The 23,779-nt window shown below is 54.4% G+C and overlaps 1 protein-coding gene across 1 annotated transcript in view; it reads left to right on the top strand.

Annotated features, from left to right (window-relative positions):
* The window catches only part of BCR (BCR activator of RhoGEF and GTPase), a 117,249-nt gene extending 93,723 nt beyond the window's left edge, over nt 1-23,526 (top strand). The window contains exons 15-23 of the mRNA XM_074321712.1: nt 2,097-2,194; nt 4,099-4,230; nt 15,303-15,362; nt 16,392-16,501; nt 17,817-17,956; nt 18,876-19,010; nt 19,702-19,807; nt 20,327-20,489; nt 20,891-23,526. Of these exons, the coding sequence (XP_074177813.1) occupies nt 2,097-2,194; nt 4,099-4,230; nt 15,303-15,362; nt 16,392-16,501; nt 17,817-17,956; nt 18,876-19,010; nt 19,702-19,807; nt 20,327-20,489; nt 20,891-20,980 (1,034 nt within the window). The 3' untranslated portion in view covers nt 20,981-23,526. The remainder of the gene's footprint in view (nt 1-2,096; nt 2,195-4,098; nt 4,231-15,302; nt 15,363-16,391; nt 16,502-17,816; nt 17,957-18,875; nt 19,011-19,701; nt 19,808-20,326; nt 20,490-20,890) is intronic.
* Nucleotides 23,527-23,779: the final 253 nt, after the last annotated feature.

Here is a 23,779-nt window from a genome sequence, read left to right as displayed (position 1 = left end):
ACCCTCAGACACTGCTGGTGGGGAGTAAAATGGTTCAGCCACCCTGGAAAACAGTTTCACGGTTTCTTAAAAAGTTCAACATGTCCCAGCAACCCCATTCTTTAGTGTTTCCTCTAGAAAAATGAAAACACGTCCACAGAAAGACGTGGGCATGAATGATAAAGCATGGTGATAAAGCATCCACACCATGGAACACTGCTCAGCAATAAAAAGGAAAGAACTGACACAGGCAGCAGCATCCGGAAACCTGAAAAAAAAATTATGCGAAACCAAAGAGACCAGATGCAAACGGCTGCGTGTTGTATTGCTGCCTGTGTATGAAGTTTTTGGAAAAGGGAAAATGTGAGACAGAAAGTCTGTCAGTGGTTGTCGGGGACTTGGGGTGCGAGGGAGGACTGACTGCACGTGAACCCAGGGGACTTTTGTCCTGAAATGATGGAGGTGCTGTTGGTACAGGTGCTTAAAGTTACTAAAAATCCTCAAACTGTACGAGGTCAGACAATTAAGTTCATGAACCCATCCTGGATAAAGTGCTCTATACCTCATTGCTGAATATCACTGTGGTCACCATCGAAAGTACTCCCCCCTCGGGAAGCTATGCACCGACGCCAGTGCCTAGTCCACCCTTCAAAGCAATTTTGGAATCTTTTTCTGCAATGGCCATCAGAGCTGTCATAGTATTATCCTTGATGTCCTGAATGTCATCCAAATATCTTCCTTTCACTATTTCCTTTATCTTTGGGTAAAGAAAGAAGTCATTGGGGGCCAGATCAGGTGAGTAGGGAGGGTGTTCCAATACAGTTATTTGTTTACTGGCTGAAAACTCCCTCACAGACAGGGCCGTGTGAGCTGGTGCACTGTCGTGATGCAAGAGCCATGAGTTGTTGGCCAAAAGTTCAGGTCGTCTAACATTTTCATGCAGCCTTTTCAGCACGTCCAAATAGTAAATTTGGTTAACTGTCCAGTTGGTACACATTCATAATGAATAATCCCTCTGATACCAAAAAGGTTAGTAACAGCATTGCAACAAGTTCAGGAACTTGTCAGACCTCGTACACTTACAGTGGATGGATTGTATGGTATGCAAATTACACATCTGTGAAGTCTTAGCACACTTAATTGTTCCCCTGAGAAGCTGGCCTGCCTCTCTCTCTCTCTCTCTCTCTCTCTCTCTCTCTCTCTCTCTCTCTCTCTGTCTCCTGCTGTCCCCTAAATGCTGGTGTTTTCCGGGGTTCCACTGAGCCTTACTCCCTCACTGCACATACTCCATTCTCCCCACCCCTGAGGGCCCTTCCATCAATGCAGAGGATGCCTGGCACTGCCTTCCCATTCCCACTTTTTCTGTTCTCCCTCTGTCACCTTTCCATCGGTCTCCTCAGTGTCCCATGCTCTAAACTCTGCGTCCCCAAACTGAACCGGTGACTTGTGGCCCCCAAACTTGCTTTTATTGGATGTGCTGCCCCAGTGAGAGGTGCCACCTCCACTGGGTAGCCAGGCCAGAAACCACCATCCTGGTCAGGGGTCGTATCAGTAAGGTGTCCTTCGCCCTCAGTGCAGTTTCTTTATCATCTCTGGCTACCTGCCACGCCCTTTGTCCAGCCCCCAGCAGGGGCCTCCTCCCTGCTCTGCACCGCCAGGCCTCGCACCACACCTCCCCCTGCACCCCACGACTCTCCCCACACTGCGCTGTTTTCAATGCCCAGCACTGGCCTGCAGCGCCCTTGGCCCCAGTTTACCTGCTAAAACCCATAGCAGGGTCTGCACATGTCATAGGCATTCCCCCAGCCTCAAGTCCGCCTGGTAAGGGTGGCACACTCCCTTCGGCCCAGCCCACCGGCTGTGCGGCCCTGTTCACCGTAGGGGCTTTGGTCAGGGTTTGCTGAGTGACCAAATGAGCAAAGGTTCTGAGCGGTGCCGGTTCCCAGATGCACCCGCAGGGCAGGGTCATGTAATGAGGGCTGCTCTGGTTCAGTATTTGTATTTAAAAAAAAAATTCAAGACCGTTTTTTTCTGATTTCAAAAATACAGCCTACTTTTATAGACAGGGCAGTTGGTATGGAACGGCGCGGTCACCCTCTCCTGTCGCTCTCCCACAGATCTGTACTGCACCCTGGAGGTGGACTCCTTTGGGTATTTTGTGAATAAAGCCAAGACACGAGTCTACAGGGACACGGCTGAGCCCAACTGGAATGAGGTGAGGTGCTGCTTCCTGCAAGTCTTGAATGCGGATATTGTCCTTGGAGAGCGTCTAAACCCCCAAGGGCTCCCAGCGGCTTCCCCAGCTAGCTGACAAAGCAGCCAGCTTTCCGGGAATCTCTTTCGGGGAGGGGTGACTCATCCAAGAGTTGTTATCTCTGTGTTCCTGAGAATTTTACCCTCCCTCCCCCGTCACAAAGAAATGACCTATTTTGCTGGAGAAGTGTTTGGAACTTACAAGGGCCTTTTGTGCTGCCTTTGTAATCCCTTAGTGTTTACTTGGTAGGTTTCCATAGTGTTTTTTCCTCCGAAGTTGGAATGAGCTGTCTGTGACCCTCTTGGTTTCCGGAAGCCTGGGGCTCTGCTGTGGGGGGCTGTGATGGGAACCTGGAAGGAATGTTCCTTTTTGCTCGTCCCGGGCACTGGATGTGTGGGTTGCTGCTCTGTTTTCCTACACCTTGGAGAGCTGTTGTGTAGCCTGCTTACCCTGCTGGCTTACCTTGAGCCTTTGTGAGTGGAGGATGATGGCAGAGCCGCCAGTCTTGATGAAATCTCCAGATCCATGAGAGATGCCATCTCTGGGCTTCTGGAGCAGCTGCCGCCCTCAGCGCCTCATGCCTGAGCATGTGGTGGAGGCCACCGGGTTACAGAGAACTGCCACCCACCCACCTGCTCCCCTGCAGAGCAGGAAGCTAAGAACCACCAGGCTACCTGGTCCCCGATGCGGCATCATAGTCGGGTGGTGGGGCTGGAACCCTGATCTCATTTCTCAGCGTCCAGTACTCTGACCATTAGACTTGCTGCCTCATTAGGACTGGGGCACAAGGAGTGGATAGATTTACCTGGTCATTATAGCTCTGGGCGTTCCTGCAGAGAGGTCTGTGTGTCTGCTGTGATGAGGTGGGGATCAGAGCCAGATGGATCCATCACAGAAAGCTTTGCAGACAGCCAGAGGGCCGTGACCCAGTAGGCAACAAGGTAGGGTGTTCTAGACGTCATGCAGAGGGTTCAGGTGCAAGCCAGCAGTGGGGGCTCGAGGGACCGAGGCACAAGGGTTCCACAGCAGCAGGTCACCTGGCGGCCGCCCTGGCTGTCCCCTCAGCTTCTCCAGGGGCCGTACATGTTCCTGGAACACAAACCCTCCCCACCCCCATTTAGGCTCAGAAGCATCTACTTTGGGTTTTTCCCCTTCACCTTTCTCCACTTCCCCATCAAGAACTCACCCACAAAAGCATTGGTGTGAAATGCAGAATTTCCTGAAGGTATGTGGGTTGATGGAGGAGAAAGTTAAACCACGCTACCCCAAACAGACAACTTGAAAGCCCACAGGAGCAGTTCTTTTTCCTCTTAGTCCCTCTCTCTCCTATATCACCTCCTGGATTCATTTTTATTCCCTTTCAGATAGACTACTTTTTAGAGCATCTTAATTCCACAGCAACGCTGAGCAGAAAGGACCGAGACTTCCCATTACACCCCCTGCCAACCCGCACAGCCTCCCCACTTTGTGTGATCAGTGAACCTACATTGACACTCGTTATCACCCCAAGTCCATAGAATGTCTGCATTTGTAACCAGCTCCCCTGAGCTGAGGCAGATAGCATGGGGACCGCCCGCCCCTTGAGATGCCGGCGTAAGGAGTTTGGATTAGGTCTGAGAGTCACTCAGAGCTTCTATCTAGAAGCATCGAGACTGGGTCACAACGTGACTCTCACAGGGATGGAGCTTCAGAGGGTCTGCGTCCCAGGACTGCAGTAAGGATGGTCTCAAGCCCCGCGTCCGTTGGGGCAGTGAGGAAGCTGTGAGGAGCCGCAGTCCTAGGGCCCCTTCGGCCCGTAGCACTGACTGCCACACGCTTGGACCTGTCTGTTACAGCGGGACTTTCCTTCTTTCTTGGGGCTGCAGGAGTTTGAGATTGAGCTAGAAGGCTCCCAGACCTTGAGGATTCTGTGCTACGAAAAGTGTTACAACAAAACGAAGATCAGCAAGGAGGACGGCGAGAACACAGACAGGATCATGGGGAAGGGCCAGGTCCAGGTAAGGCCGCCGTCTGTCTGTCTGTCTGAGTGTCTGCTGCGCCCCATCTTGGTCCCCAGAGGAAATCCAGTTCAACTGGTTTTTCCAGCTGGGGCGTCAGTTCCTCAAGGCAAACAGTTAGCTGTGCCCTGGGCTGCAGTGGGCAGTTACGAGGCCAGCTCTTCTGGGAAAAGCACAAGAGTCTCAGTCTACCCACTGGACACCCCCTCGCTGGCTTCTACACCCAGGTTTCAGAGGGTGCAGTGCAGGCACAGTTTCCCCCAAGAGTTGGTATAAAGCCCCCTGGTTGGCCAGGACTAAGTGTCCATATCCGACCAGCGAGGGGTCCCGAGTCCTCAGGGAAAACCATCCGACCCTCAGTCCTTCAGAAGTCTGCCAGCCCCTGGAAGCACACCACCAGCTTTCCCACGTCTCGGCAGCCAGGAGCTGTGCCACCTGCTTTGTTTCTTGTGGCCTCACCTGCACAGTTCTGCTTCCCATGGGAGAAAGCCCTGGTTTCAGCTTTTCTTATAGGGCGTCTCATCAGAGCCGGCTAAGCAGTTCCTCCCACCTGGCCCTGGAGGGCAGACTGCTCCTTGCTCCCCCTGTTCCCCACAGGGGGAAGTGGCGTGGGCATTCCAGGTGTTAGTGGGGCTGACCAGGCTCTCAAGAAGCCCCACCTCCCTTCCCTTCCCTAAGGGCAGGAAGTAACAATCCTTTTGTGGTAAAATGCTGAGCAGAGAGAGGGTGACTTGTCCCTGAGTAATTTGTCGTCTGGTGTGGGCCCACATAGTCATTATTCAGACTAGCGAGTCCTCATTTTGTGGTGGTTCTGGTTCCCCCAAGTTCTTGGGAGATGAACCTTAGAAGCTAATTAGGGGACTCTGGCTCAGGGCCTCCGGGAACCCCTTATACCTTGACACCAGATCTAAAAGAAGAGATGCTCCTCTGTCCACCCTGTTCTTGCCCCCACCACCCAGCCACGAGCTCCTAGGAGAGCAGGCCCTTGACCTCGGCTGACCCACAGACAGGACCTGGGTCTAGGCTCTCCTAAGGTGGGAGGCGCCCAGGATGGCTGGGAAGACCAGTCTGCGGTGATGCTCCAGTGAATTTCCTAAGGTTTGCGTGTTGAACAGTGCAGCAGCCTTGGGAAGGTGGGATTGTTGGCTCCTCTCTCAGGTGGGGATGGTCTGGCTGCGGGCCCACAGCTGCTCAGTGGGTGTCCTGGCCCTAAGACCTGCCTGTGGCATAGATCTTGGGTGAGAAGGGGATGGTTCCTCCTTGTTCCCTGTCAGCCCCATGTTTCATCAGGACATTTGTAGGATCTTGGCAGAGAAGGGCCTCCAAGTTGAAGAAGCATAAATGCAAGGCAGTGTTTATCAGTCATCCTCCTTCTGGCGTCCTGCTCAGGGATCTGTGACCAGCCAGGTCCCTCCCTCCACCAGGGCTCCCCTTCCCATGTGAGCTTGGTGTGGGGCCCACCTTGACAGACGGATCATTGTGTGGGGATGCTGATGCTTCCTGCTTTACAACTCGTGCGCTGAGACCCAGCCCTATATTTCCACGTAGATCTCGTTCACCCTCTTGGCTTTATGGGGTGTCCCGTGGAGTGAGTCAGCCACATGCACGGGCTGGTGTGCCCTTGAAGACACTGAGACAGTTTCCAGATGTTGCTATTCCATGATCATTCTGGTGCTGGGCTCCTTAGAGAACCTGTGTGTTTTGGCACAGTCAGAGCTTGTCCCTTTCAGTCTACAACCTCTACCCTGCTGCTCAACGACAGCTGCACTCCCTTTGCTCCCCTCCCTCCTCCCTCTCCATGTTCATCTCTGCCCCCAGCTCAGGTACCCCTTCCACACCCAGGCCCAGCCCTAAGTCTTGCAGAGCCCCGTGGCGAGCCAAGGAAGCCAACAGGCTGGGTGCCTGGCTCCTTTTTTCAGCTCAGAATCCACTGACCTTTTGACTCAAATCGTCCGAATTCTCCACCACTAGAGTCCTGGGGATGGTGGGATTTGAACCAGAGCCTCCAAGCACTGTCGCTGCGTCACCAGGGTCTCAGTGGAAAGGAGAAAAGAGCCCATACTCTTCTTCCTCTTGCATTGAATCAAGATCTCTTTGGAAACCCTTTGCCACGACCTACTGGGTATACACAAAATATTTCTTTATGCACAACCTGCGCTCTCCTCTCCGACAGTCTGAGCAAGCCAAGTGCGTGCCTCACGCTGTCCTGGGGAAGAAGAGCAGTGAGGTTGTGGCCGGACAGCGAGGGGCATCTCTCCAGGTCCCTGGTTGTCCTTTGCTCCTTTCTCTCCGATCCCAGCCTGTTTCTCGATCTGTTGTGCTCTGAGGGGTGTTCCTTGGCGAGAGCCCTCCAACAGTTCCTTCTAGAAAGACCAAGACGTGAGATGGGAGGGAGGTAGAGAACATGGGCTCTGCTAAAAAACAAAGAAGGAAAAATTATGACACATGTTGACACAGCAAGGCAGACTTTTTTCTAAATATAGACTTTATTTATCACCAACAATCCAATTTTAGAATATTCTCATCACCCCAAATGATTTCCTCATTCCCACTGACAGTCACTTCCTGTTCCCACCCCCCAGACCCAGAGACTGTCGAGATATGTGTAGGGAGCATGCAATAGGAGAAATACGGGGTTCAACTTGGAATACTACAAGGAAAAGTGGGGATTTCTAACCAAGGAGCAGGGTGAGGCGCTGTGAATGGAAACCTCGGGTAAGGGTGGGGTGGTTCTGGCTGAACAGACCTAATGGGATTCTTTCTGAAGGCAGGCCGGGGCGATCAGACATCCCCTGGCTGCAGTCGGGATGAGGAATTTGGTCAGTTGTCAAGGGTAATTCTGGATGGGGGATTCTGGCTAAACTGACTTAGCAGAATTCTTGCTAAGAATTCTGGAAATCTGGCTCCCAGACATGCCCAAGGATGAGGCTTAGAGGAGCTCAGAGGAGCCTGGCTAGAGTTTGGTCTAGGAGAGACTTTGTCAGCTCCCTCGCCCACCACGCTTCCTGTGACCTAGGGAAAGTCATTGTTCACTTGTGTCCTCCCTCACCTGTAAACTGGGGTGGGGGCCTTCCGTGCCCAGTGCGGCTGCTCTTATTATTTGTAGTCATTGTTAGTGGAGAAGGCGAGCTTCGGTGGGAGGGATGAGTGGGAAGTCTGGCCCCGGAGCCACCATTAGCTGGGAAGGAACCCCAGCGCAGTGTGGGGGTGTTTGTGACTCACGTCATAGGTGGCTGGCTGGGCCCCTGGAGAGTCAGGCAGCGGCTTGTTAATGAACCGGGATCCCCCGGAGGAAGAAGGAAGGAAGTCAGAGGAGGAGCGGTGATAATGCTCTGCCACCCAGCCAGGCCGCTTTCTCTCTCCCCCAAACCTGCAGACCCTGGGGGTGTCTGGGGGAGGGCAACCGTGACTCCCGGGGCCCAGCCTTCCTGAGACCAGGTTTTTCCCAGTAAACTCAGATGCCTTCCAAGAGAGTCCATGTGGGAGGAGCCAGTAACCCTGCTTGATGTCCTGCTGCTGGGGGTGGGGTGGGAATGGCGTGGCCTATGTCCCCCCAGGTGTCCGTTACCCTCCATATGCACCTTGACTCATAAGTTGAATGAAGAGCGTCTCCTGTGAGATGTAGAAGGCACAGCATCCTGGGAGTGTGCACGGGGTGCCAGGGAGAAGTCCACATCTGGCCATGGGGACAGAGGCACAGCAGGCCCTGAGGGGCCCCTTCAGAGGGCCATGGGATAGAATCACGTCTCCAGCAAAGCTGCTTGTCTGGGCAGGAGGTGTCAGAATTACCTGGGGAGCTGGGTCCCCAGCTCCCAGGGCCGGACTCCAGGATCAGTCTGCTTTTACTCCCCTACGAGGTGCTGCTGAGCCTGAGGTTCAGGAACCACCAGCCTGAGTCTCAGGTTTTGGTGTTTGCTCTTCAAATGATTGTTCTGGGTGAGTTGCCAGGCCCCCACTTCCTCTCCTGAAAGATGCAGGCTCCATGAGCGGGAGGTGGAGGGCTCCACCTCCTGAACCTGGGCTAGGTGAGCTGGTTTGTTCAGAGCATCAGGCCCTGGGCCAGAAAAGCAAGAGGACACAGTGTACATCAGGGACACAGCCCTGGGTTGCCAACTATCCAGGTGCGCCAGTCCGAGCCATGACCTGCGGGCAGGTGCAGAGTCCCGGTGAGGGTCCTCTGCGAGCCAGTGCTGAGTTTCAGCGAGCCGTCTGAGCAAGCAAGACCGCCCCAGTCTATCCTCAGACACCATGAGTGCCCCCCCACTGATTGAGGGTCTCCTGCATGCTAGGCCCCAGGAATCCTGAGAATGAAAAGACATCTGCCCTGAGCCTTCACAGTCCTGAAAGCAGAGGCTTGGGAAGGAAGGCTACTGCAGACGTGCTGCAAGCCTGAGCAGGCCCTGCCCGGGACAGCCGGGCGGCTTGGGTGGTGCAGTTATTTGGGGAGAGTCGGGACAGAGAAGCCTTGGGATCACTGAGTCTGGGCTTCAGAGGAAAGATTTTCCTAGATGGAGATGTCAGCATCCTAAGCTCCAAGACCAACAGGAGCACAGATTCATGGGAACGCACGGGTCTCGGTGTAGCTGGAGGGCCGGCCGGCTGAAGGAGTCCCGTCAGTATCCTGACTGGGTGCTGCCGAGGCAGGACTGGAGCCTGAAGGCACCGCCCCAGTGCCAGAGCTGGGACCAGCATCCAGGAGGAGTCCCCAGGGTCGGCAAAGCCCAGGACAGTTGGAGCTCTACAGCATTGGGAACTTCTTCCTTCAGTCTTTTACTTCTCTCTTCTGTGTGAATTTTCTATGTTGCTGAGTCTCCTCAGCCCAGTTTCTTCTACTTAGAGGGTAACTTTATATCAGGTCCTAGAATTTTGTGTTTTGTTTCTCCTGATCTTTTGCATGTCTAGCTGGGCTCACCACTCGCATTCTTGTGAGGGCATCAGAGTTGGCTGGGTTTTTGGTTTTGTTGTTTGTTTGATGTGAGTCTCAGATGAGCCTGGGGCCTGGGGTCTCTGGTTTGACACTTGCTTTATTCGAAGCTGGGGCCCAGTCTGTATGTAGTTTCCCAAACTTCTCTGCCAGCCTGTTACTCGCCTTGTGACAGCTACACACCAGCCCTCACCAATCTGTGAGGTCTGTCCACTTTCAGGCATCTCCCCATTTGACTGCCAGTTCTGTGGCACTTGTACCCCAAGAGCCCCCCACAGTGCCTGGCAACAGCAGTGGGAATGTGGAGATGCCACCAAGACATAAACACATGTTCACAACAGCGCTGCCCATGACCCCAAACTAGGCCCCCAGGTGTCCATCAGCTGGTGAGTAGATACACAAAGTGTGGCACATCCACACCGTGGAATATTATGCAGCCATAAAAAGGAAGGAAATCCTGACTGGTGCTATAACGTGGATAAACCTTAGGGACATTATGCCAAGTGCAAAAAGCCAGACACAAAAGGGGAAGTTCTATGTGATTCCACTTATATTACGGTCCTAGAATAGGCAAATTCCTAGAAACAGAAAATAGAGTAGAGGTTATCTGGGGCTGGAGGAGGGTGGGGATAGGACGTTACTGCTTGGTGGGGACAGAGTTTCTGTTTGGGACGATGAAAAAGTTCTGGAGCTGGATGGTGGTGATGGTTGCACAACACTGTGGATATACTTAATGCCATTGAATTATGCACTTAAAAATGGCTAAACTGGTAATTTGTATGTTATGTCTATTTTACCACCTTTTTTTTTTTAAAGTTCACATGCCCACAGGGTCCCAGGATCGACATGGGAGCTCAGATGGGGCAAATCATACCGTCATGACAGCCCCGACCACCAGAGGGCGCTGGTGACCCCTGCTGGGTGCCTCCCTCAGCCATTCCTCGCAGCCGCCCCTGTAAGAGGGCAGGCACCTGATTCTCAGCAGCCCTCGTGCATGTAGCGAATGCTCACTGTGCCAATATATTGTACTGTATATACATCCAATATATTTCCGTTATATATAACGTACGTACATGTCTGGGCACAGAAATACCACAATGAGTAAGACAAAAGCCTTGTCCTCAGGGAGCTTACATTCTAGCTGGGAAGGCAAACATCAAGTAAAACAAAGACTAGAGCCATGGAGACAATGTCAGGCAGGAAGGAGATGGGCTGAGGGGGAGACATGGCTTTTAGTTGGGGGGTCAGGGATGGCGGTCACTGTTATAAAGGCACAGAGAGTCCTGCCTTCTGTCACAGGATGATGGCAGGGCCACACACGTTCTGTCCACATGGCCATTCACCACGCTGGGGCATCCGGTGTGCTTCGCGGGGGGTGGGGGGATGCCTTTCTGGGTGCTTTGTGCAGCGCTCATATGGGTGAGATGTGGCCCGTGTCACAGGGACGTGAGCAAGAGAGAAACTCTTAAACGCCGACTTGGAGGGTGCTGGCCCAAGGGGTCTCTAGTACGAGGAACATAAAATGGGTAATGTTTGTTTTTAAAAAACATTTAAGGGAGATTTTAGGCAGTAAAAGTTGTGAACATGTAACCACGTGAACAAATCCTTCCTGTACAGAGTCCCCACTATTTGTCCTGATGAAACGTACTGCTGCCACTGTGGAGAGAATGTGGCAGTGGTGACCTGGACCCTCCTGTTCTATTGAGGTCCATTTTGGGGTCCTCTGTCTTTTTCCTTTAACTGGCATACCAGACAATGCATCTATTTTAAGTGTCTAATTCAATGATTTTTAGTAATTTACAGAGTTGTACAACTGTCACCAGTAATTCAGTTTTAGAATATTTCCATCACCCCAAAATGATTTCCTCATTCCCACTGACAGTCACTTCCTGTTCCCACCCCAGGCCCTGGCGGCTCTTGTTTTTTTATCTGTAGATTCTGCAGATTCTTATGAATGGAATCATACTGTGTTATGTAGTCTTTAGTGATTGGCTTCTTCCACTTAGCATAATGTTTTTGAGAGTTGTCCACAGCAAGTGTCGGCACTTCATTCTTTTTTATGGCTGAGCCGTCTGTCATATCTGTGCGTCTATCCTGTTTTGTTCATCCATTCCCTAGTTGATGGACACTTGGGTTGTTTCCAGCTCAGGGCTATTACGGTTAGTACTGCAGTGAACCTACGCACACAGGTCTTTGTGTGGACATATGTTTTCTTTCTTCTAGTATAGATACTTAGGAGTGGAATTGCTGGGTTGGTCATCCAAGTCTAACTGTGAGGAGCTGCCCTACTTTTCCAGAGCGGCTATAGCCTTTTACATCCCCAGTGGCAGCGTGGAAGGGTGCCCGTTTCTCCACACTCTCGCCAACACTTGTTATGGTCTGTCTTTTTGATGATAGCCATCCTAGGGGAGGTTGCTTTATCTTTTTAAGTGGTACTAGAGCTTAGTTGGGATTAGAGAAGGGCAGTGAAGTTAAAAATACGGGTGATGGAGCTCAAGAGAGCAGATTGTGGTAATAAGAGGAGAACCGACCAGATTTCTGTCCCAGAGAGGTTCTCTGGTCATCTCTTAGAAGACCCACCCCAGGAAGTAGGTTATGGTCAAACGTGGAGCTCAGTCAGGAGCGATGGGAAAGGAAGCCCTGCCGGTCCATCCTGGGCGGTGATGGTGGCACGGAGGAGAGTGCAGTCTGCGAGGAGGCGACTGAGGAGGGAATGGCATTTCCTCCTGTGGACAGTGCAGCCCTGCCCCACCCTCCTCGGCCTAGGGAGGGTGAGAGGATGCCCTGTGCTCGTCTACCAGTGACCCACCTGGCCGTGCTTCCTACCAAGCAAGCAGGGCAGCCCTGTAGTCCGCAGCCAGGCTGCTTCAGGGCAGCACTCAAAGCCTGCCCCGCCTGGACTAGGCCCTTTCCACCCACTGCCTCCCTAGAATGGACTTGAAGTGTAATTTTCTAAGCAGACCTTGGGGCAACTGTCCACCAGGCTTGCCATCCACACTTGTTCCTCTGAGACCCTCACCTTGCCCAGCCCTGAAGGGACAAGCAGGACCCAGACCGTCCAGACCACCCTCCTGAGAACACTAGGTGTGAGCAGACACCCCCCTTTCCCATGCAGTCCCCAGCCCCGAGCAGCATGCGCGGTTGTTGCTGCGATCTTGAGACCCCGAGGGGGCGTGCAGAACGTGCTCACATTTTCCCCAAGACACCATTTCCTGGATTTTTCCAAATCCCCACTTGTTTACTTCTCTGGTGCTTTATATAGCCACTCAAAAGAGCATACCAGCCTTGAATGTTGTTTGGGCTGGACTGAGCGACCCACGGCCTCGTTGTCGTGTTTTTCTTCATGCTGCTTCCGCTCTGCTTAGCACGCTCTGTTCTTTGGAGCTCAGCCAGCCTGGAGTTGGCCTTTCCCATTAGAGCCTCCATCCAGAGCCACTGTGAGGGCTGGGGGCCCAGTGACGAGACACCTGCAGCGTTGTGGCCGAGGCCTCACTCTGGAGGCCGGCTTGTGCCGCATGCAGCCTCTGGGGCCAGATGGCTGTGGGTCTGGACCTCAGTGCTGGGGGTGGGTGATGGCACCGAACCCCCTCATCAGTGGACCAGCTATTCGGGAGTGGGTGCGGGTGTCCTGTGCCCCAAGTCCATCTAAGGCAGTGCATTGCCATTATTGGGGTTACTGGAGGGTCCCCAGAGCATGTCCTGCCATGAGGTGGACTGGCCAGGCAGACGTATTACTCAGCGTCTCCAAACATGCCGACAGGAAACCAGCCACTGGAAAAGGAAGCTTGGCTTTTCTGGGCCTTAGAGAAAACTGTGACACGATGGAGTTCCCGTAACCAATAGGCTGTTGGTGGGGATGTTTTTCCCACATGGAGACCAAAAAACATAGAAAGGATAGGAAGCTTTGACCTTGGCAGGCTGGCTGCAGGGGCGGGGCTTCCTGCAAAGCCTGGTCAAAAGGGCGAGGAGGCCGGGGGCTCCCCGTGCTCCTGTCCAGCAGTGCTGTCCTCTCAGAGTGGTAGGACCAAGGATGCGAGAGTCGCTGTCAGCCCTCGCCACCATGCCGGGCCTCCTGCGGTACTTCCACTCCAGCCGCGCCGGCCAGAGCCAGGCGGAAAAGCACCTGTGTTGTGCTCGCAGCAGCGCCCTGTGGACCTACATCCGAAACCTCGTGTGCAAGGGCAAGGTGGGCCAGCGGGTGGGCCGTGGTCTTCCCGGGGGCACGTTGGGGCAGGGTCCCTGCTGCCGGGATGTCAGCTGCACTTGCCAATTCTCAGTTCTTAAAGAGAGAGGGGCCCAGTGATTACTGTTCTCTGGAGAGAAAGGGAAGGGCGTCTCCTGCCGAACCTGCTTGTTTTCCCTTTTTTAAAACTCCCAGTGGTGGTGTTGAATGAACTCTCCTTGGGAGCAGGAGGAGCGGCGCCTGCCCCCTTCCTTCCTGGGCCGCCAGAACACAGTTAGGGGTCACGGAGCAGCAGTCCACTCCCCTCACCTCCTGCCACATTTCATCTGGTCGAGAGCTGAGAGCTCTGCTGGCCTCAGAGTGTGGGAGGGGCGTGATGTCACCCCCTCCTGCCTCCCCTGGGGGAGCTGTTATCTGGGATTCACTCTACTGGGGAAGCACCACTGGGGAGGTCTCCTTTCCTGAGTGGCTTGTGACTGCTGGTCCCTGTTTATAGTCCCTGCCACTCAGGGTGGGGTCCCTGTAGCCCGGGAGTGTCACCCCTAAGGGCCACCTGGGACAGATGCCGAATGAGAACCTGTGACCACACAGTACCAGAGGGAGATGCTTGGGCACTTGTGGTTTTTCTGGGTCATTCTGTCTCTCTATTTCAGATCCTTGGGAATATTGAGTAGTAGGGCCCAGAAGGGGAGGTGAGGAGGCTTACCCCCCAGGAGTACCTGGGATAAGCCCTGTGTGGAGCAGGTGCACAGGACGGGCCCAGGTGCACACACCTGTGAGGCCGAGGCAGCCGGGCCTTGTTTTCCAGCCACCTCCCCAGTACAAGGCCCAGGTAGATGGCTGTGGCCTCTGAGGTCCCTGGCAGGATAAATGTGTGACGCTTGTCCTGATTCCCCTTCAGACCTGGCACTAGGCTTAGTAGCGTCGTGTGTTTGTGTGCTTATGTGTGAGCAGAAATCACGAGCGTAGTCCCTGCTATTAACGTTCCTAACAGTAGAAATGACCCATCGTCCAGAGCAAGGGATGTCATCACGAGGCCCAGTGTGAGGAGTGGCCGGTTATATGGTGTCAGACGTTGGGTCCCTGACCTGGCTTCACACCAGAATCGCCTGGGGAGGTTTCTAGTCATTGGAACCTCAGATCCCACCCTGACCTGCTAGTCCAACTTCATGGGTGGCACCCGGGAAGTATTTTCTTAATATCTCCCCAGAACAAGGGAGATGGAGCCTTCATGGATGGGAGCGCATGGCCCGACCACAGAAGGTGGGGAGTCTTATATGGCAGCACAGACCATTAGGTGACATTGACAGCATGCTCCTGCAGACCAGCGCTTGGGCAGTGGTCTGCAGGGGTGGAAGTTTAGAGGTGCTTCCTGTAGCCCCCTCACTACCTTTGTGTTGTAGAGCTGGGCTCTGGCTCCTCTGGGCCAGACTGGCCCGGGTTGGAGGCCTCTCCTGCATGAGCTCCTGCAGCCAGACCACAGTGTGCACTATGGGAGGAACAGTGTCTCAAACTCTTAGATGATATTGCCCCCAGGAGGTTGCTACTGAAATGGGGCTTCCCGAAATGTCACTTCAACTGACTGTTCAGCCCTGCCTGAGCTACACGTAGCACCTGTGATGATTGGTGAGGGGGAACAGGGTGGCCTTCCCGCTCCTGGACTCCCAGCATGAACTTGACCTCCCATCTGGACAGGATGGAGGGAGAAGCAGGGTACAGGCCCCGTGGTGTCACCAACTCACACCCAGGGTGAGCCTGGACCCCAGACAGCAAAGATCTGGGAGCAGCAGGGCTCTAAGTTTCCAGGGTTTCCAGCAGGTCCTCTCCTCTCTATGGACCCCACTTGGCCTCTGGGTAGAGGTGCCTGTCGAGGTCCAGCTCCGGTTCTGACTTAGGTGTAGAGAAGTAACAGGCTTGGGCTGCTGCCTGGCAGGGCGTCTGATAATTGTGGTGCCTTGCTTTCAGCTGGACCCCCAGACCCTGCAGGACAGAGACTGGCAGCGGACTGTCATCGCCATGAACGGGGTACGTACCCACAGGGCTGTTACCCCAGAAGGTGCCCACTTACCCCAGAAAGTCAGGGTGGCCCTGGTTCCTTCTGGAACAGTTGGAAGGAGGCTGAGCCTGGGCTAGTGTGAGAGAGGGAGTATGGCTGGAGGAAGGAGAGGTCCTGCAGGACAGAATTGCTGCCCAGGAAGGAATCCATGTGGTGGCAGGAGTGCAGTCACTGGCCAGACACTGAGCATCCCTCCCGACCACGGATCCAGGGGCACGGCTGGGACAGGCAGGGCCTCTACCCTGGAGTCGGCCCATAGAAACGGAGGCCCCTGATTAGTCCTCAGTGCCCTTAAAAATACTAATCCCACAGCAAGAAAGGGCTGGGCATATGTGACAAAATGTTAACATTTGACAGGTAACTCATGGCTTTTTATTATTCTCTGTACTTTTTCTCTAGTTATCGTTTTATGATTAAGAAAGAAAGATACAGAGAACAGATTGGTGGTTACTGTTTTCAGGAAGGCATTCCCGAAAGGAGAAGAGTAGGGGGCGGGCGAAATGGGTGAAGGGGATCAAAAGGTACAAACTTCCAGTTATAAGATAAACAAGTCCTGTGGAGGTGATGGACAGCACGGTGATTATAGTTAATAATACTGTATTGCATATTTAAAAGTTGCTATTATTGAGTAAATCTTTTTCTCATCACAAGTAAAAAAAATTGTAGCTATGTGAGGTACTGCATGTTAATTAGATTTAACTGTAGTGATCATTTCACAGTATATACAAATATCTGATCACTGTATCTGGAACTAATAAAATGTTATGTCAATTATAGCTCAATTTTTGAAAAAAGAAGCAACGGGGATTGTGGGTCCTTAAACCACCCTAACCGTCCTGACTCTTGCTGATTCAGGGGGGCTGGGGGCTTCCTCTCGGGTGGCCCTGCCTCGCCCTGGGATTTTGGCCAGCTTGTCCTGGGGGTGGAAAACTTTGCCCCAGGAAGCCAGGTATAAGGACCAGAAGAGTGAGAGGGCTGTTTCTCTTGTCCCCCTGCAGATTGAAGTGAAACTCTCAGTCAAGTTCACCAGCAGGGAGTTCAGCTTGAAGAGAATGCCTTCCCGAAAACAGACAGGGGTCTTCGGAGTCAAGATTGCTGTGGTCACCAAGTAAGTGTCGAGGGGCTTGGGCTCTCATGCCTCTTGTCCCCCAGCCCCCAAGGTATTTCTGGAGGCAAAAGTGGGTATGGGTCTCTCCTCTCTGTGCTGCCAGGACACCTCCCAGGCCCGTGGGACACTGTGTGCTTAGCTGCCTCCCTTGTTTACTGTAAAACTTGTCCCCATCAGCTCAAGAGCATCCTTGTCCCCTTCCTGTGCAGGTGGGCTGGCCCCCACACGACTCCCAGAGCTGTGTGAGGACAGGGTTTTCTTCCCGTGCTTGAAATTTGTCATGATTAGGGTTCCTGTTGAGTGATGACAACTTCTGCCCCTTTAGCCCGGGTCAGTCGCCAGGAGAAGTCTGTATGTTGGCTTGAGGGCAGTTCTCAGGGACACAAGCCACTTCCTCCCCGAATCCATTCTATTCCCCAGATGGAGTCTGGCCAGGCCCTGACCTTGCTGGTCATAAGGCCAGGGCCTGTGTTAGGTATTCCGCAGACACCTAATTGTGTCTAAACACCACTCCTCGCCCCCAGCTGTACCTCAGCTATCCCCACAGCAGCTCCAGAAGGCTCTGGGCATAAGCAGAGAGGACTCTGTCGGAAACTATCCCAAATGAGCACTGCTAATGAGGGTTGCTGGGAAAAGAGCTTTGCTGGGCTCCTGAATCCCGGTGCTACACTAAAGCTAACCCTCCAAACAACACTGTCTCCTATTTTTGAAATATTCTTACTCCAGAGTCCTATGTGTAGGTGCTAGAATTGCCAGTTGTTGGGCCTTGGAAGAGAAAAGCGTTTAGCATGACAGGATTCAAGCACTGATGTTAGGCCGCCCTGTGGAGTCGTTCATGTAGCAGACAGTCGAGTGCTGTGTGCAGAGCTCACCTCTCACTGAGCTCTGGAGGGGTTGGGGATTCACCTCTTGCACAGCAAGTGGGTGCAGGGATGGAGCTGAGACTGGGTCCCATCTTCCTACTCAGAGACCATCCTGCTGTCTGGGACGCTGTGTGGCTGTTAACCCAAGTGGGATCTTTTAACTGGACTTCCTGTGGCCTAGTCCACTAGAAAGGCCTCTGACCTTACCCCCCAAGATCGTCTCTATCTCCCAGGGCACCTGGCTACCTGGAGCTCTTGGGAAGACCCTGATAAGATATAAACAATGATAGTCATGAGCTCTCAGAGTGAACGAGGCTGTGTATGCAGCCCAGGCCCGGACCTTCATCACCGCTTTCCCCAGGTGTCCAGGTGTGCAGATGGGTGATGGTTGCGCTCCACTGTGGTTCATGCCAGGGCTGCCGGACACTAAAGCTGCTTCCTCTCCCCCGCAGGAGGGAGAGGTCCAAGGTGCCCTACATCGTGCGCCAGTGCGTGGAGGAGATCGAGCGCCGGGGCATGGAGGAAGTGGGCATCTACCGCGTGTCCGGAGTGGCCACGGACATCCAGGCCCTGAAGGCGGCCTTTGACGTCAGTGAGTGTCGGCCCTGGCTGGCATGGGATGGAGACGTGGGCGTGGTGCCCATGCTGACTCTCAGGGTGCCCACCGTGGCCCACGCCTGGTAGCTCACCCTCTGCACTTTCTCTTCACTTACTGTTTTATTATTTTTTAAATGAGAAGAAGAGGGAGTTGTGGGAGGATGTTCTGCAGAAGCCAGTTCTTAACCCCTTTAACCGTGCACGGCTCTTACTGAGTTGGACCCGGGGCTTCGCCGTGGGCAGCCCTGCCTTTTTGCTGGGGCTCGGCCTGCTCACCCTGGGCTGGCAAAGAGGTGCCGACCGAAGCCCCAGGGGTCAGTGCAGTCTGACTCGCGGTGAAGCAGTGCGAAGGGCTCTGAGTGGCGGTGTCGCCATCTCCCTCCCCCTCCCCCACCAAGAAGTCTGTAGAACAGCCCCAGTTGCCCGACAAAGGCACCAAGACCCCAGAAGGCCCTGAAAGTGGAAGGTGGCAGAGCCAGGACGTCATGCCTGCATACTCCACGGTCCTTCTGGGTGACGAGAGTGGACCGGGCCTGTGGCACAGAGGGCCTGTGACTGGCTACCTGAGCTCAAAGGGAAGACACCAGTTTAAACACTAAAACAGAGCAAATAATTCAGTGTCCTTCTGTTATCAGAAGACACGGGCAGCTGGGCAGTTGCTGCTGGGCAAGGCCACCTGACCCCTCCCAGGCGCTGTGTCTGTCCTCCTCCATGTCGGCCCCTTCCCCAGCAGCGGCCATGTGGAGAGGACATACGGGGAGGATGCTTGGAAGGAGACAGATGAGCTGTTAAAAGGGGAGGGGGGGGCCCACAAAGTCATCGGTCTGGGGCAGGATGTGCTCAGCTGAGGCAGGGAGAGCAGAACCTAATTCAGGATCTGGGGTAGCTGAGTTCCACTTCTGTGCTCTGTCCAGATAACAAGGACGTATCCGTGATGATGAGCGAGATGGATGTCAACGCCATCGCAGGGACCCTCAAGCTCTACTTCCGCGAGCTGCCTGAGCCCCTCTTCACTGACGAGTTCTATCCCAACTTCGCTGAGGGCATTGGTGAGTGTAGTAGGCGTCTCCCATTTGCCTCCTGTCCACTGTGCCCCCTCTACCGTGGTCTGCATTTCCGCCAAACTGTGTGTGTGGTGGGGGGACAGAATCAAGCCAGTCCTGTAAGGGCTCTGCCCATCCTCCAGGGGCCTGTCCTGCTCCCCTCACCCCAGGTGCTGCCCTGTCAGCGCACCCACCTTCAAACCCAGGCTGACTGACTCTAAGTCAGCCCGGAGGGTGGTGTCCTGAATGGGGGGCATTGGTGTACGGGGCACTGCATCCTCCGTACCCGCCTCTGGGGCCTTTCAGCAGGGACCTGGTCCCCCACGTGCGCAGGGTGATAAGGGAGCCCCTGGGGCCTAGCAACCCTCCCGCCCCTCACTCTTTCTGCTTCATTCCTGCCGGCTTCCGTGCCTTGGGTTCCTCCAACTCAGAGGCAGGAGCAACCGAGTTGGCCAGGAGGGCAGCTGTGCCTGGTTCCTGTGGTGCCTCTGAGCCCTTTCAGACAGAGAGAAGGTGTTGAGGGGCTCACCCCCTCACAGGCCTCTGTCACGGGGTCCTCCCTGGAGCTAGTGCTCTATGAGCCAGGACAAGGATGGGCCTGGACGGTCCTCAGCCCTCTGACGCAGGCCATGGCAGAGGCTTCCAGCCCATGGCTGTGACCCCAAGAAGTAACAACCCCCCCCCCCCCGACCTGTAGCTCTTTCAGACCCTGTTGCAAAGGAGAGCTGCATGCTTAACTTGCTGCTGTCGCTCCCGGAGGCCAACCTGCTGACCTTCCTGTTCCTTCTGGACCACCTGAAAAGGTAACCCCAGCTCATCCTTGGGGGGCCTGGGGCTCCAGGACCCCTAGGCAGCAAGGGAAGTCTCCTTCTGTGCCCTGCGGCTCCCATCAGACTCCCTGGCATCTGGGGCCTTCTCTCCCCACCCCTGTCTGGGGTTACAGGCCTCTGGGCACTAGAGCCATTGCTGCCCTCCGCCCTCCTCACCACCCTCGCCCTCTGCACCGGGGCCTTAAGGGAAGGGTGAGGTGCTTTGGCCACGGCCGGCCATGTGCTTGGACCCTCCCCTTCCCAGGTCATGGCCCAGAGCTGGCTCAGCCACCTGCTGGCCTCAAGTATTCCTCGTCCTGAAACCCTGAAAAACCGAGGTGGGGTCTGCTTTTCAGCACAACCCGGGGTGGGTTAGCTGTGCTATGGAGCCTGCAGAAAGGGGTGGTGCCCGCCACCACATTCCCTAAGGACTCCAGGGTGGCCTGGCCCCTCCGCCTTGCCTTCGTCCTGAAGGCGGTGCCCCAACAGCACGCTCTGCTTTGCCCTCCTCAGGGTGGCAGAAAAGGAGACGGTGAACAAGATGTCCCTGCACAACCTCGCCACAGTCTTCGGCCCCACGCTGCTCCGGCCCTCAGAGAAAGAGAGCAAGCTCCCTGCCAACCCCAGCCAGCCCATCTCCATGACTGACAGCTGGTCCCTGGAGGTTATGTCCCAGGTACGAGGAGACAGGCCCCACCCAGCCCACAGTGCCCAGCTTCACGGAGGTGGCCTCTGCCTACCTCACCCTGGTTCCTGCCAGTTGTTCCCACTCAAATTATACAGGGGCCAAGCTTCAGAGAGAGGGACTTTCTAGGGCCATTTGGCTGGGAAGAACGGGGGGGCTCTTTCCTCTGCAGCTTGCAGGGCTACTCAGGGCTCCCCTCACGTGGCAGTTCTTCAGGGGCACCCAGATCTCTTGCTGTGAGGGGTTTGTGTCACCAGCAGGGAGCCTTCAGCGGCCTGAGCTGGTCTTGTGGCCTTAGTCACCAGGCCCTGGGCTCTGGCCAGGAAGACCTCCCACCTGCAGCTGTGAGCACCCCTCTGAGCCGCTTTCCTCCTCCTGCTCTGCCCCAACAGGTCCAGGTGCTGCTGTACTTCCTGCAGCTGGAGGCCATCCCTGCCCCTGACAGCAAGAGACAGAGCATCCTCTTCTCTACCGAAGTCTAAAGGCCCAACTCCATCTCCAAGAGGCCGGTAGAGTGGCCTGGAAATCTCCTGGTGAAACGGGCCATCCACAGAGTGGGAACCAAACCTTCTTGAGGAGTAATTGGGCCGCCCCCAAGGGCCAGGCCATCTGCCAAGAGACAGCTAGCTACCCAAGGCAAAAGGCCAAGTGGCCTGGGCAGTTCTGGGCCCCCAGCCTGTGGTCCTATGAGCTCTCAGCTGGCCTCAGGCTGTGGTTTTCCATATCGCCACCAGAGGGCGCCCCAAGCCAGCACGGCTCAGAGTGCAGGCCTGGCTAGGGACCAGGCAAAAGGAGTGGTTTTTATGAACTTAATTTACCAGAGTTGAAAAGATTTTTGCTGGATCACTCATCAAGATACACCGTCTCCGGAAAGAAGGGAAAGCGACCAGATTCCCTCACTATCGTGTCTTGAATAAACACTGCTGCTGCTTCATACCGTGGGGGCCACAGCCCCGTCCCTCTGTGGGTGGGGGCACTTAGATTTCCTTGACTTAGAAATTCTATTCCTGTATGTAACAGGGTTTGAAAAGCTAAGTCAACACTGTAGCGTTTGACCCCCTTCACCTCCTTTTTTCTTTCTTTCTAGAAGGATCTCTGCAGAAATGGGTCTTCCTGTTCTGTCCTGTTGCATTGTTTTTGCTGTTCTTGTGCCCCTTGGAAGGCAGCTCCCCATGTAATGTCCAGGACTGGACACCAGGGGGCGGGAGGCCCAGGCTGCGCACTTTATGGCTTGTTCTCCAGGGAGAGTGACCCCATCCCCACTGTCCCACCCACCCTGCCCGGCACACACTCTCCTCTTCAGCTTAAAAAGGCCTTGATCTCTAGCTAACCCAGCCTGTCCCCCCTCTGCCCTCACTCTCCCTTCCCCTAATCAACCCCCATACAGATCGCTTCCGTTCCTTGCTCTCTGCTGAACAGACTCAGTAAACTTTTGTAAAAGTTTCCTCTTGGCGGCATCTTGCTGACAGCTTGTTTTAAACTTTGATCCGAATAGCCTTTTGATACTTGAATATTTTTAAGTTTTATACATAGTTTCTAATTTTTTTCCTAACAGATTCAGATACCTAATAAGATATTAGAATGTACTCCGTGGACAATCTGTCCCAGCGGTATTTTGTCTTCCTCCACGCGCCAGCTCGGTTTTCATCCGGAGCCATTTCTGAAGTCTCCTGAGCACCAGAAATGTGGGAGGGTAGGAACAGGGGCTGTTCCACAGGCCAGGCTGAGGGTGGGGACTCCCATCCCAGAGCAGGTGAAGGACAGACCTGCCCAGCCTCCCAGCTCTCCATGGACCTGACATTCCTGGTAACCCTCCTGACCATCTGACTTAGAGGAAAGAGAACTGGGGAAGCCACTAAGTATTTTGAAGATACAAGTTGTATCATTTCTTTAAAAAAGACGGGTTGGGGCAAGGAGAAAAGAAACGGAACTGTAAGAGGCCACGTTTCCATGGTGGTCTTGCAGGAAAAGAGGGCATAGCTAACCAGAGGAGGGAGCCATGGCATGACTCAGGAAAAGGTGTTTGGTTGTCATGTGATTACACCGGTAACCAGTGGCACTGTCCCGTGGTCCTTCCCATGTCCCTGGGCAGGGGGGCGGGGGGGAGGGCTCACCCCGTGTGTCGATAGGCAGCTCCTGCCCAAGACCACAGCAGTGGGCAGCCACGTGCCCCTCACTCTCCTCTGCCTATAGATCTGCCGAGCCAGGGGGCAGAAAACGACAGTCACTTGAAGGTCTTACGTCTGCATATTGTATTTATTTAGTTGTACTTTTTTCTTGCAAGGAGAGCAGACCCAGCTTTTTAAAGCAGTGCTGCTCTCCTGGGGGCCAAGGGCAGGGCGCAGGGGCCTCTGCCCTCCACACATTTCTGGACTCAGTGGGTTTCCCAGGACTCCTCTGGCCTGGCTTCCCACCCCGTCCATCTCAGCAAACCTCCAGCCCTACAAGAGGAACACACTGCTTAGAAAAAGCTAAACCCAGCCCTTGTTTCTATTTCTCCTGATGTCTCATGATTTGCATCTGTCGCATTGAAACTGGAAAGCAATATATCAATGTCTGTGCCAATTTCCGTTCCCTCCCCCACCCCCTTCCCCTTTTTATTTTTATTTATATAGAATGTGTGCCGTTTAATGGTGAAATGACCACTCTTCCTTCTGTAGCTGGAAAAGTGTTCCTTCACTGGGTCACAGTGGTGGCGGTCACTTGGGATCCCCAGCCATCCCTGTTGTCCCATCTAACATGCAGGCCTCTGGATTGGCCAAGCCAGCATGGGATGGGGGAGCGGGGGAAGCCTGGAGCCCACATGAAACCTTCCAGGAAGCTCGGCTGCCGACTGCAACAAGAACTGATGCTGCCCTGCCCAGGGCCCTGGGTCTACAGCCGAGAACTTGGCTCCCTCAGAAGGCAGCCGGCCTTCCTTGCGTGGCTGGTCTCTCAGCAGCTGCCTTTCTGCTTTTAAGCTCAGCCATCTATATACCACTGTGGGGGGAAGGACTGCTGACACTTTCATTAAAGTTACCTGAGACTACTTGGCATTAGTGGTGATTGCTGCATGAAAAAAGAAAAGCCATGGTCAGTGCCTCTGGAGTGGGCGTTAGGAGTGGGCAGCAGAACTGGGAGCAGCAGGTGGAGGGAAGGGCCTGGGTACAGGGTAGTGAGCACACTGCTGTGGAGCCCAGCCCAGTGGCGCCACTGGTAGCATTAGGACACAGGACAGCAGCAGTCGCTCCAAGGAGCGTGAGCTTCTGGCCATCTGGTTTGGGGGAGAGGACAGAGGGGGC

This window comes from Rhinolophus sinicus, linkage group LG16 (genome assembly GCF_036562045.2).
Source record: "Rhinolophus sinicus isolate RSC01 linkage group LG16, ASM3656204v1, whole genome shotgun sequence".
Taxonomy (NCBI): domain Eukaryota; kingdom Metazoa; phylum Chordata; class Mammalia; order Chiroptera; family Rhinolophidae; genus Rhinolophus; species Rhinolophus sinicus.
This window is presented reverse-complemented; position numbering and strand designations above follow the sequence as displayed.